The 14,210-nt window shown below is 27.7% G+C and overlaps 2 protein-coding genes across 2 annotated transcripts; both read right to left on the bottom strand.

Annotated features, from left to right (window-relative positions):
* LOC107605641 (uncharacterized protein At4g06744-like) lies at positions 7,079–9,026 on the bottom strand. The gene has a single exon (XM_016307589.2). The coding sequence runs from the start codon at positions 8,894–8,896 to the stop codon at positions 7,643–7,645; it is 1,254 nt and encodes a 417-aa protein (XP_016163075.1). The 5' UTR covers positions 8,897–9,026; the 3' UTR covers positions 7,079–7,642.
* Positions 9,635–11,582, bottom strand: LOC107605642 (uncharacterized protein At4g06744-like). Its single transcript, XM_016307590.2, has one exon. It carries the CDS (start codon positions 11,450–11,452, stop codon positions 10,199–10,201), a length of 1,254 nt encoding a protein of 417 aa, XP_016163076.1. The 5' UTR covers positions 11,453–11,582; the 3' UTR covers positions 9,635–10,198.

Genomic DNA, 14,210 nt, shown 5'->3' with positions numbered 1-14,210 from the left:
CTTTCTTGCCTATGAGAAGATTTAATATAACATTTTTAAAATTGAAAGCAAAGCATCTTTCATGTAGCGAGATAAAGGCTGAAATTGTTTCTAAATGGCTTCTCGCAAAGAGCGTGAATACCAGAATGACACCCAGCGAGAATAAGAAAATGATTTAAGGCATTCATTCACATTAGACATTAATAGTTTTCACACAAAATTCATTATTAAGGCTTGTTCAATTAATCTACACTAGTTAAACTGAACACATGGACATAACACGGGCTTTTTTATTAAAATGCGCATAAAAAAGCTTTTAATTCTCAATATACGTACGGTTTGATTTTCCTCCTCAAATACGCACGACCATTTTGCTTGAGTCAGCTACGAAATGATTTTAGGCAGCAAGTCAAGCATAGTGAACACGAAATAGTGTATTGAATCTGACACGGGCTATATCTTCTGTAGCAGGTCTCCTGTAGGCACGAGATAAGAGACCTCACCTATGACACACACGAAACAGTGGAATTCATATATGAAGCACACGAAATAGACCAACTCAATGCAGACACACACGAAATGGGCCATTTTACTTATGGTTGTTGTGTTCATATATAGCAGGCACGAATCGGTGTGTTTCTCTTGTATTTTTCTTTGTGGTTTGTTGTGTTCATGATTGCTTTCTTGGCTATTCTTGGTTATAACTTTTTTCATTTATTAAATTAATTATGTATTACTTTTATTTTTTTCTCTATAAAATTGTAAGAAAAAATGACTCATAATTAACCATATCAAAAATTCTTCCATTTTTATGATAATTATAAGAAAAGTGGTTATAATTTTTTTTAACAATTTGTGATAGTACGAAAGATGTTTATTTATACTGGATTAAGTCACTCAAAGAAAGATTAAGAGTAAATAGAGTATATATTTTTTAGCATTCATACAATTTACTTACAAAAATTAAGAATGAAGTGATTTTTAAGATAAAAAAAAAGTATACTTTAGAAGGGATGAAAAGAAAAAAAAATAGTCTTAACTTATATGATTTAGCACTCACTACGTACTCTATGATATACTGTACTGTACTTTGACTTGCAATTCGGACTCAACTTTTAACAAACATAAATAGAAAATTCATTATATGCATGAATTATAATTAAAAATTTTAATTTATTATTAAATAATAAATTAAATAATATTATTAAAATGGTTGTTGACAAACTTAAAATGGTTTTCACCACTGCCGTATGCCCAATTCGTATCTGTTGTCTCTGATTTGGTCTGTCCATTTCGCTGCTGACAAACTTGAAATGGTAAATAAAATAGTTTTACCATTTCGTGCCTGTCCTAAGTGAAATGGTCATTCCATTTCGTGCCTGCCATGTGGCACGGCGCATTTTGAGAAATGTTTTCACATATGCGCATTTTAGGAATTAAAGAAATTTTCATGCGCATTTTAGTAAAAAAGCCCATAACAGGCAAATTAGTAAATAAAAAATTAGAGAGATAAGTACAGCGGACATAATTTTTTTTAATGCATATATAATTCTTTTCTACAATGAAATCAGAAACACTAACACTACATAAGGCTTGATTTGGTAAAACTTTTCGAAGAGGTGCTTGTACTTTTTAAAAGCTTAAACTCCTCATTTTATGTTTGGTAAATAAAAAAGATCATGTGCTTGTACTTGCAGTTTTTAAAAGATGAGGTACTTTTAAAGGCACCTAAGATAGAGCTTTTTAAAGATGGCTTGTGTTTTTTAAAATTCAAAAGTCTAATATAACTTTATATGTTAACTAATTTTTAAATTTAATACATGCATTTATGTCTATTATAGTATTTTTAAATTTTAAAAGCTATTTTACTAAATGCAATTGTTGTTGCTTGTGTTTATTAAAAGCAATTTCTAATTTGATTTACCAAACATAAATATACAACTTTTAAAAAGTAAAAACTTTACCAAACTAAGCCTAAGATGCTTAATAAAATCACTAATAAAGATAATGCATTTATAATAAATGGTACTAATGAAAATATAAAAGGACCTTCTCAAATATATTCGCAACAACAATGACTTAATTTTAGAAATTTTTTATTGGGTTAACCACTAAAAACGCCCTCGAATTATTCAAACACTGACAAAAATGCACCTGAATTTTACTATCGACAAAAATGCATTCAAATAATTTTAAAACACAACAAGAATACCCAACAGTAAATATATATTTTTAAAAAATACCTTAGAGATTGAATTTGAATGTGATTTTTTACAAGCATAATTAAAAAATGAGATATTATTATTCTTAAAATTTGGTGATTTTTTTCTAAGTATATATTTTTTTGTGATTTTTTAAAAGTATTATTAGTTGTTAACAAAAAAATTACAAAAAAAATATATACTCAACGAAAAATCACCAAATTTTAAAGATAATAATATCTTTTTTTTTAATCATACTTTCAAAAAATTACATCAAAATTCAATCTCTAATATATTTTTTGAGAAATACATATTTAATGTTAGATAATCTTGCAAAAAAATTAACATTAAATATGTATTTCTCAAAAAATACATTAGAGATTGAATTTTGATGTAATTTTTTGCAAGCATGATTATAAAAATGAGATATTATTCTTAAAATTTGGTGATTTTTTGTTACGTATATATTGTTTTGTGATTTTTTAAAAGTATTATTAGTTGTTAACAAAAAAATTTATAGAAAAATATATACTTAACGAAAAATCACCAATTTTTATGTATAATATCTTATTTTTGTAATAATTCTTGTAAAAAATCACATCAAAATTCAATCTTTAAGGTATTTTTTGAAAATATATATTTATTGTTGAATATTATTGTTGTGTTTTTAAATTATTTGAAGACATTTTTGTCGATAGTAAAATTTAAATGTATTTTTATGAGCGTTTGAATAATTTGAGAGAAATTTTGATGGTTAACCCTTTTTTATTATATACTAAGAGTGATTTTACGTTGACAGAAAAACACAACATATAAAAAAATTAACAAAAAAAAAATACACAGATCAAGGCAGAGTAAAGAATTTGCCACGACTTCATAAGGGTATCCGAAATCTCAAGAATATCAAAGAAGTTTACCGACGTACTCAAAAATCTTAAGAATCGAGTTGAAGAACCAGAGACGATCGGATGCTCCGTCATCTGCGCCCTAAGAGCGCTGTTGACCGCCTCACTGTCATGGCTTCCTCCTTTTTTTTGTATGACCCTCTTAATTTGCATATGCCTCATTTTCTTCATTAATGCACGTCAATGTTGGAATAAATTAATTTTAATATTCTAAATCATCCATATTAAATCACCAAAAATATAATATAATGCGGAAGTGTACTTTTATTCGTAAGAGTAAAAAATTGATAGAAGAATTTAGATTTTGTAGTTTTTTCGATCTTTTTCAACCAAAGTCTTCTGTATTCCTAGGAGGCTGAACTACAACTCTTTTGATGAGAAAAGAGCAACAAAGACGGCTTTGGTATATTGGGGACCGAAATCCTGAAGGTCTATTTATATTTGAGTATGGCACCCACTAAACCCTAAAGCCCAAATAAAATAGTATCTTAGGCCCAAAAGATAATGGGCTTGTTTGGGTGAGCTTTTAAAAAAAGATCTTTTTTCGAGTTATCTTTTTTTAAAAGATCTTATAAAGAAGTAAAAGTAATTTTATGTTTGGATATCTCATGTAAAAAGGTCTTTTTATCTATCAATTATATTTGGGTATAATAATATAAAAGTACTTTTTTATTCATTTATTACATGAAAAACATCTTTTTTTTAAGAAAAAAAAATCTTTTAAAAAAAGATGTAAATTACAGCTTCTCAAAAAAGATCTTTTTTTTTTATTTTACTAGTACTTTTACTTTTACTACTAGAAATTTGCCGTTAAAAAATAAAAAAAGATCTTTTTTTAACAAAATAATAGCGCCCAAACATGCACAATATATCTAAAATCCAAAAAAGATAATTATCTAAAGAACAAAAGATAATATCCAATTTTATTCTTATTTAATTCCAAATCAAAAGTAATAACGACTTATTCCATTAGCATTTAAAACAATAAATGAGATCATCATTATATAACTCATTTAATTTGAAATAACATAATTTGTGATTATAATTAATATATGTATTGTCACAAATAAGTTAAGAGATCAAATAATTTCCTAACAGTGAACTCCTATTCATTTGCAGTTTTGCACACGAATTCTCATGTATCAATAAAGGGGTAAAAAGTAAATGACAGTACAGATATATATTTTGGTATTTAAAAAAAAAGGATAAATTAAGGGAAATTAATGTATATTGGGGAACTAACTAAAGATAGAGTATTAAATATAATTCTAACAATTTTTTTATATAAAACATGCATGTGCGTGGGTGCAAATTTTCTCCTTGTATCAATTAAAAAATTCATTTTAAAAGACTTCAATCAATATTACTTTTGGTTAATTAAAATCTTAAAAATATAAAAAAATTTAAATATATCTAAAATATTAATATTTTAATATTTTTAATCGTTAATTTTAATTAATATATTATATATATTTTTAATTAAAATTAATTGTTAAAATTATTAGAACAATAATATTTTAAGTACACTTAAAAATTCTTCCAAAAATATATACAGATAGGAAGTGTCATGACTCACGATTGATTTCTGGAGATAAAATAAGCAGCCACTAGGGTTAGCTTATCTTGGTATTGCTGCCCGTTTTGTTGACATTTAAATATGTGACAAAATTAAGAACAGTGGCCAGTGACAAGGCTAACGCTACATACTGTTGTTAAATTATAAAAATTAATAATAATGTATCTAATTCTAATCTAAAGGAACCTTTTTGAGCTGGAAAGCATGGCCATGCATGGCTGCAAACCAAACATGCAATAATCACATTATTATCCCATTTATTATTTACTTCCAAATTGTATGGGAGTAGTTGAGTAAATTTTGCCTTGTAACTCCCCTTTACCTTCATTATTGCTTTTAATTTTCTTTTCTTTTTCCTTGTGTCAATTCAAGAAAAGCAACTTGTCTGATCAATCATTTACACTATGTTTGGTTTAAGGGAAAATAAGAGGAAAGAAAAGTGGTGGAAGAAAAATGAGTAAAAAATTTTATTTTCTTTTGTTTGGATACCAAAAAAAATGAGAAGGAAAGAAAATTTTAGTATGGATCCTATAAAAAAAATTTTCCTTCCATTAGAAGCAAAAAAACTAGAAGAAAAATGTTACTTTTGATGTATTTACAATACTACTCCTAATTCTATTATTATTAATAATTATTAATATAAATTTAATTTTAATAATTTTAATACAAAAGCATAAATAAATAAAAATATTTATAGTTTATTTTATTATAAGGGCATTATTGTAATTTTATACCATTATGATTTTTTTTTTTTCACTTTTCTTCTCATCCAAACAAAAGAAATTTTTTTCTCTATTTTCTTTCCATTCATTTTCTCTTCATCCAAACAACACACAAATAACTCTACTTTTTTTTTCTATTTTCTTTCCTCTCATTTTCTTTCCTCTTATTTTCTTTCCTTCTATTTTCTTTCCTATATCCAAACAAAGCGTTAAGGTTGCCAAAGAAATAAAATCATCATGCATGCACCAAAATATAAAAAAACACTGAATTGTCTACGCTTTTCGTTTGCTTAGATTTGTATTATTTCAAAGCTTTAGACACTAAAATTGTGGTAACTGATAAATTGATAATAATAAGAGCTTAATAAGAAAGTTTCAATTAATATTATTAATTTTTAAAAATTATTTTTTATTCTAAATTTTAAACTTTAAATTTTAAAGAATCACAAAAAAAAATTTTTAAATTTTAAATTCTAATCCTAAATTTTAACTCTAAATTAACTTTCTGAAAAATGAGGATTAAAAATTAATTTTACAATTTAAAAAGTATATAATTAAAAATTAATTATATGTACTTATTCTAATGATAAATAATCCACACTACTCTTTCTATTTAGATATTGAATAGACATGAACATGTGCAACTAGATTATCAGAAATAGTGTGTGCTAAGTAGTTTGATTATGATGATCACTAAGTGGGTATCAACACATTATTTTATCTTCACCTAATTAACTTTTCACACATATATGAATTACTTAATTATTTCTTTTTCGTGTGGGGTGCCATTTGCCACACCGCCTTCAGAAGGAAAGACAAGATAATGTGATGCTCGATAAAAAAAAATAAAAATAAAAAAATATATATAAGAAAAAGCTAACAATTTTAGGACCATGTTCATGATGCTTTGGAGAAAGCCCCTTTTCTTGGCATTTTTTCTCCTCATTTAAGATTGTCCAAGCACTTTATCTTAACAACCTTCGAATATTAATATTGTTCAATATAGTAATAGCAAAAGTAATACTTGTACTACCGCTCTTAATTTCTTATACCCCTTATTAATTTTGTAATATCCGAGGTATTTATTTTGAATTTATCCAACGGTTAATTTGTCAACTGCTTGATTGTCATTACTATTGCTGCCATAACATTTGGATACTTATAACTAAATTAAGTTGGTCTAGCGGTTAATTTATTAGCCTATTTAAAAAAATGTCGAAAATTTGAATTCTGTCTTGCATATACAGCAACGATCTATTGTCTATTAGTCAGCAACAAATCCTTAAATAAAACTCAATACCGCGATGGATTAGTTTTTAATTTGTTAAACTGAAAAATATCGTGAGAAATTAAAACATTTCGATACTTATTATATTGAATTCATTCAACAATTTATTTTGGTTAGGGTATGTAATTGGTGTTATTATTGTAATATATCTTATTAATTCTTCTTGGTTAAACGTTTTTGAATTTGAGATTTGAAAAGTTGATATTTAGAAAAAATAAGTATAGATAATTAATTTTTAGTTAGTCAATATTTGTCAATTTTTTAATTTATTTTTTAATTGTAAAAACATTTAAATTTAGGATAATTAAAAAAAAAAACATAGCTAAAAAGATTGATGACTATATCTAATTAAACCCTCATAGCTACATTATCTGTACCGGGGAAAAAACAATAATAACAATCATATAAAAGCAGAAGATTATGGCATATGAAACTATGAAAGGTATGTGACTTTCAAGTAATTATGACTTGCCACACATTGATATGATAAATTATTAGATGGACCATACAAAGTTCAGTACAAATAATTATACATCATTACACACAAAACAAAAAAAAAATTAAACAAAGAATGCAACCCATTATATGCGCCTTGCAGCACATGGAAAAATTTTTGAAGGAAATGTTTTCTTTTTCAATTTAAATCATGTAAATAAAAAAAGTCGACTTATTTTGGTCTACCATTACATTCAAAAAGTCAATCCACCAATTATATGAAAATCTTATCTAAAGCATATTATCAAATAAAAAAAAAATTATCTTCATTTATAGTTGATAGTCGAAAACTGTTAAATAATTAGACATATTTGATTAAATTACTATCTAATAATTATCAACTATCAATTTCACGTAAAAATAACTGCACATAACTGCACGTTTGATTAAAAATATTTTGCTTTTTCTATATAGTCTCATTATTACCAAACAATTTTAGATGAAGCAATGGAAATTAAATGCAATCTAAGTACTAACTAGGGTATAGAAGAAAGTGGAGTGTTATGAAAATGAAGCTTGCAAGGGATGAAACTATGATACCACATCAATGGACACATCCTTGGTTGTGCAAAGAATTGAGCACACTCAAGAATTGATCTCTGGAATGGAAGATCAGGAATGCAATTCTTTGTAACATCAAGAACTCCTCTCTCAATCAAAACCCTACAAATGGGTCCCACAGCATTGAAATAGTTATCTGAAAGTGAGAAATTTACCAAATTGCCCATCAAACTTGCACACACAACTTCAGGCACCATACCATACAACAAATTCCCACCAAAATTCAGAACCTCAACCTTCTCAAGACAACTCAATGACAATGGCAACGGACCTGTCAATTGGTTATTCCCAACGTCAAAAACCGTTGCCTCTTGAAGGTAACCAATCTCATAAGGCAAACAACCTGTTAGCTGGTTGTTCAATAGCAACACTTCAGTGAGTGTGGCTAAAGCCTTTGGAAGACTTGTTGGAATTGGACCATTGAACTTGTTGTTTGCTAAGGTTAGCAACAAAATATGAGTGGATCCTAAGTTATCAGGCAAACTCTGATTAAATATGTTGTTGTTGATGAACAAAACTTGAAGATTCTGTGTGAAAATCTGTGGTGGAACTGCCCCAGAGAACAAATTGAACCTAATGTCCAAAAACGTTAACGTTTCCATTCCCAGAACAGCCAGAGGAAATGGACCTGATAATTGATTGTTACTAAGATCAAGCTCATAAAGATAAGGTAATTTTGAAATCTGGGGTGTGATTGTTCCACTAAAATTGTTGGTATTTGCATGGAACAGAGCAATATCAGGTAATTGATCTATGAATCCATCAAGGGTAGGTGCAACAAGTTGAAAACCGTTGAAATCAATTGAGGCTAAGGCAACGGCTGAACTATTGTATGGTGGAGTGTCACAATAGAAACCTTTGTAGCTACAAATATCTGAACCTACCCAAGTTTTTGTAACTCCTAAGGGATCTAAGGTTACGGTGGACTTGAATTTTTGGATCACTGGATACACTAATTGAAGCCTTTGATCTGCAAACACTAGAGGTGGAGAAATTGGAGATGATGCTGCTACAATTGGAACTGATTTGGCAACACTTTTGTTTCCGTGGCCTTTGTTTTTTGTGTTGTGTAGTGCTGATGTGTGGATAATAGAAAGAAGGGACATTAACAATAAGAGATTGTACAAAGTTCTTGAGGTTGAGAATTTTTGTGAGTGGATACTCATCATGTTGTATGATCCTAACTAAAATTTGGTGAGTAACATTCAAAGTTTTAAAGGGCAAGAAAGTGGGTAGAAAGAAAAAATGAAGTTAGGCCACACTTAAATTGAAGCACTTTTAGGGTGTGAGTGAGTGTGTGCATGAACAAATAAATCATTGGACAGATAATAATGCCAAATGAAGCTTCTAGAATCATATATGTATATATGGATAAAAATTTTACTTGCGGACTAAAAATCAGTTATTATATGAATCATTTTGTATTTGTGTATATATATATTTTGTTTAATTTTATTTTATATTTTAATATATATTCTATATAAATAACTAATTTGTTTTTTTTTTTTACCGAAGATATAGAGACTCGAATCCGCAACCTCTTAATTGAGTATGAAAAATTATGCTATTTGAGCTATTGCTTATTGGCTAAATAACTAATTTGTTAGTATATATATTTTTTAAATATTAATACGTAACATGATTCGGACTAAATTTGTATATTTATATAGTGTTTGGAGAAAAGGGACTAACTTTATATTTATATATTGTTTGGAGAAAAGAAAATGAATTATGGATATAGATTATTGCACATAAAAAGATAGTGTTACAAACGTCACAATTTTTTATAAAAAATTTAGGATAATTAAAAAAAAAAACATAGCTAAAAAGATTGATGACTATATCTAATTAAACCCTCATAGCTACATTATCTGTACCGGGGAAAAAACAATAATAACAATCATATAAAAGCAGAAGATTATGGCATATGAAACTATGAAAGGTATGTGACTTTCAAGTAATTATGACTTGCCACACATTGATATGATAAATTATTAGATGGACCATACAAAGTTCAGTACAAATAATTATACATCATTACACACAAAACAAAAAAAAAATTAAACAAAGAATGCAACCCATTATATGCGCCTTGCAGCACATGGAAAAATTTTTGAAGGAAATGTTTTCTTTTTCAATTTAAATCATGTAAATAAAAAAAGTCGACTTATTTTGGTCTACCATTACATTCAAAAAGTCAATCCACCAATTATATGAAAATCTTATCTAAAGCATATTATCAAATAAAAAAAAAATTATCTTCATTTATAGTTGATAGTCGAAAACTGTTAAATAATTAGACATATTTGATTAAATTACTATCTAATAATTATCAACTATCAATTTCACGTAAAAATAACTGCACATAACTGCACGTTTGATTAAAAATATTTTGCTTTTTCTATATAGTCTCATTATTACCAAACAATTTTAGATGAAGCAATGGAAATTAAATGCAATCTAAGTACTAACTAGGGTATAGAAGAAAGTGGAGTGTTATGAAAATGAAGCTTGCAAGGGATGAAACTATGATACCACATCAATGGACACATCCTTGGTTGTGCAAAGAATTGAGCACACTCAAGAATTGATCTCTGGAATGGAAGATCAGGAATGCAATTCTTTGTAACATCAAGAACTCCTCTCTCAATCAAAACCCTACAAATGGGTCCCACAGCATTGAAATAGTTATCTGAAAGTGAGAAATTTACCAAATTGCCCATCAAACTTGCACACACAACTTCAGGCACCATACCATACAACAAATTCCCACCAAAATTCAGAACCTCAACCTTCTCAAGACAACTCAATGACAATGGCAACGGACCTGTCAATTGGTTATTCCCAACGTCAAAAACCGTTGCCTCTTGAAGGTAACCAATCTCATAAGGCAAACAACCTGTTAGCTGGTTGTTCAATAGCAACACTTCAGTGAGTGTGGCTAAAGCCTTTGGAAGACTTGTTGGAATTGGACCATTGAACTTGTTGTTTGCTAAGGTTAGCAACAAAATATGAGTGGATCCTAAGTTATCAGGCAAACTCTGATTAAATATGTTGTTGTTGATGAACAAAACTTGAAGATTCTGTGTGAAAATCTGTGGTGGAACTGCCCCAGAGAACAAATTGAACCTAATGTCCAAAAACGTTAACGTTTCCATTCCCAGAACAGCCAGAGGAAATGGACCTGATAATTGATTGTTACTAAGATCAAGCTCATAAAGATAAGGTAATTTTGAAATCTGGGGTGTGATTGTTCCACTAAAATTGTTGGTATTTGCATGGAACAGAGCAATATCAGGTAATTGATCTATGAATCCATCAAGGGTAGGTGCAACAAGTTGAAAACCGTTGAAATCAATTGAGGCTAAGGCAACGGCTGAACTATTGTATGGTGGAGTGTCACAATAGAAACCTTTGTAGCTACAAATATCTGAACCTACCCAAGTTTTTGTAACTCCTAAGGGATCTAAGGTTACGGTGGACTTGAATTTTTGGATCACTGGATACACTAATTGAAGCCTTTGATCTGCAAACACTAGAGGTGGAGAAATTGGAGATGATGCTGCTACAATTGGAACTGATTTGGCAACACTTTTGTTTCCGTGGCCTTTGTTTTTTGTGTTGTGTAGTGCTGATGTGTGGATAATAGAAAGAAGGGACATTAACAATAAGAGATTGTACAAAGTTCTTGAGGTTGAGAATTTTTGTGAGTGGATACTCATCATGTTGTATGATCCTAACTAAAATTTGGTGAGTAACATTCAAAGTTTTAAAGGGCAAGAAAGTGGGTAGAAAGAAAAAATGAAGTTAGGCCACACTTAAATTGAAGCACTTTTAGGGTGTGAGTGAGTGTGTGCATGAACAAATAAATCATTGGACAGATAATAATGCCAAATGAAGCTTCTAGAATCATATATGTATATATGGATAAAAATTTTACTTGCGGACTAAAAATCAGTTATTATATGAATCATTTTGTATTTGTGTATATATATATTTTGTTTAATTTTATTTTATATTTTAATATATATTCTATATAAATAACTAATTTGTTTTTTTTTTTTACCGAAGATATAGAGACTCGAATCCGCAACCTCTTAATTGAATATGAAAAATTATGCTATTTGAGCTATTGCTTATTGGCTAAATAACTAATTTGTTAGTATATATATTTTTTAAATATTAATACGTAACATGATTCGGACTAAATTTGTATATTTATATAGTGTTTGGAGAAAAGGGACTAACTTTATATTTATATATTGTTTGGAGAAAAGAAAATGAATTATGGATATAGATTATTGCACATAAAAAGATAGTGTTACAAACGTCACAATTTTTTATAAAAACTTTGATATTTAAACAAAATTATCTTCAATATATATTTACATATGGTTTTGACTATTTAGTATTTTTTTTAAGCATACATACAATTGACTGATTAGATAAATTAAATTTATGAGCAATCACAATTAAAGAGTTTGATTTTGATATAATTAATCGTATAAAAATTCTTACAAAATTATTCATCATACGTTTAAATAATTTTTTAAATAATAAATTTGTAATTAATTCTTGTTATAATAGATCAATTTAATTAAATTTAATTAATAAAAAGACTTAGATATAGAATATTATTTTACATTAAATAGTGTGTTGATACATAAAAATGAATTCCATAATTAAATTTGAAAATACTCAAACTTAAAATATAATTAATTCACTGTTAACTTTGGTCCAATAAGGCTATAGCCACTACTATTGTTCTACTTTCCAGTATCTCGTCACACACACGTCATATTAATTAAAATTTTTGTTTCTGAAATTGATCCTTATCTAAACATTAAACAATGTTCTATCACTACTTTCGGTTCAAAATCACTTTTGTTTTTATAAAAGGATATATATATTATAGAAAACATTTCAAGTGTATTGGGAGTATCGGTATTTCAGTTGTTTTAACCGTTGATCTGAATTATAAAAAATATATATAATATATTGATTAAAATCAACAGTTAAAATAATTGGTGCACCGATACTCTTCGGTGCCCTTGAAATATTTCCTATATTATATATATAAAGGTTTGGGTATAGTAAAAGAAACACTTGTTTTTTCTAGGTGACAAATAACACCTTGTTTTTAGCTGTGTTCAATAACAACACTTTGGTTATTGATAATATAAGAGTATTAAAATATATAATAAAAAAATAATTAACCATTAGTGGCTAGAAAACCATAAACTGGACACCACACTGTATATCACTATGCAAGTGTCCTCGCTCGATCAATCCTTATTTTCCTAAGGTAATAACATAAAATTATTAAAGAACACGCTTCTCTATTATATGTTATATTGAAAGTATCCTCATAATAAATATTTCTCTTTTCACAGTGATAAATAGATAAAGAGTGATTTGAACAAAATCTTATAAGAAAAAGTAGCATTATCACTTTTCTAAGAAAATAATTAAAATATAGGTGGTAGTCCTCTATAATTTCAAAATATTTTTTTTTCACACTAATTTAAAGATAACATTACCTGCATCCTTATGGGTTATGGGCCTTCAATAAAAATTCAACTAATCAAAGTGGACATTAAATAGACCCAAAAAAAATCAAGTTGGGTTGGTCGAGTGATTCGCTTAAACAAATGTGAGTGGTTCAAATTTCACCTTGTATATGCAGCACTCATTGACCAATAACAAATTTTTAAATGAAACTCAGATTCGCAATAAATTAGTATTTGACTTATCGAACTGGGATATATTGTGGGAAAAAAGACCCAAAAAAATAGCCCAATACACTATAGGAGTGGCACTTTCTCCATTTTTATGGGCCTTCTACTCAAAGAAAACTCACAAAAGTTTGTTAGCCCTATTAAGGACTATTTCTTTTACTCCAAAAAAGGGCTACTATATATATATTTTTTTTGAAGTATTCTAAACCTCAAATGAGATTGGTATAAACATTTTGGTCCTTGTCAAAAAAAAAAAAAAAAACTACATTTTGGTCCTTTAAAAAATTTATTCATTTTAATTAATTTTCTGAAAATAACGCCCAATCCATTATATGAGAAAAATAAAGAGAGAAGATAACATGCTAGATGATGATGTTCTAAACCTAGCTGTATTGGATGATATTGGCTAACAAGAATGTTTTAGAAAAATAATAATGTTACTCCTATTTTTAATAATGTTATTCTACATATGATTTTTTTTTATATTGTATGTATGCATGAATTCATTAAAAAATATTAAAATAAGAGTAACAATATTTATTTTCATTGTTTTATCCAATGTTTGTTGATTATGACAAAAGAAAATATTAGATGAAAAACAGTTCATTTAAATTTAAGTAAATTTCTATAAGTGAAACGAAATTTCAACAATGTACTAGACAATATTAACAGAAGATTTTTAAATTAGAACATCACATATTCAGTAAATATTATTTTTAACTAAGTCAGTAATAATTTATACTTA

Source organism: Arachis ipaensis, chromosome B06, assembly GCF_000816755.2.
Source record: "Arachis ipaensis cultivar K30076 chromosome B06, Araip1.1, whole genome shotgun sequence".
Lineage (NCBI taxonomy): Eukaryota > Viridiplantae > Streptophyta > Magnoliopsida > Fabales > Fabaceae > Arachis > Arachis ipaensis.
This window is presented reverse-complemented; position numbering and strand designations above follow the sequence as displayed.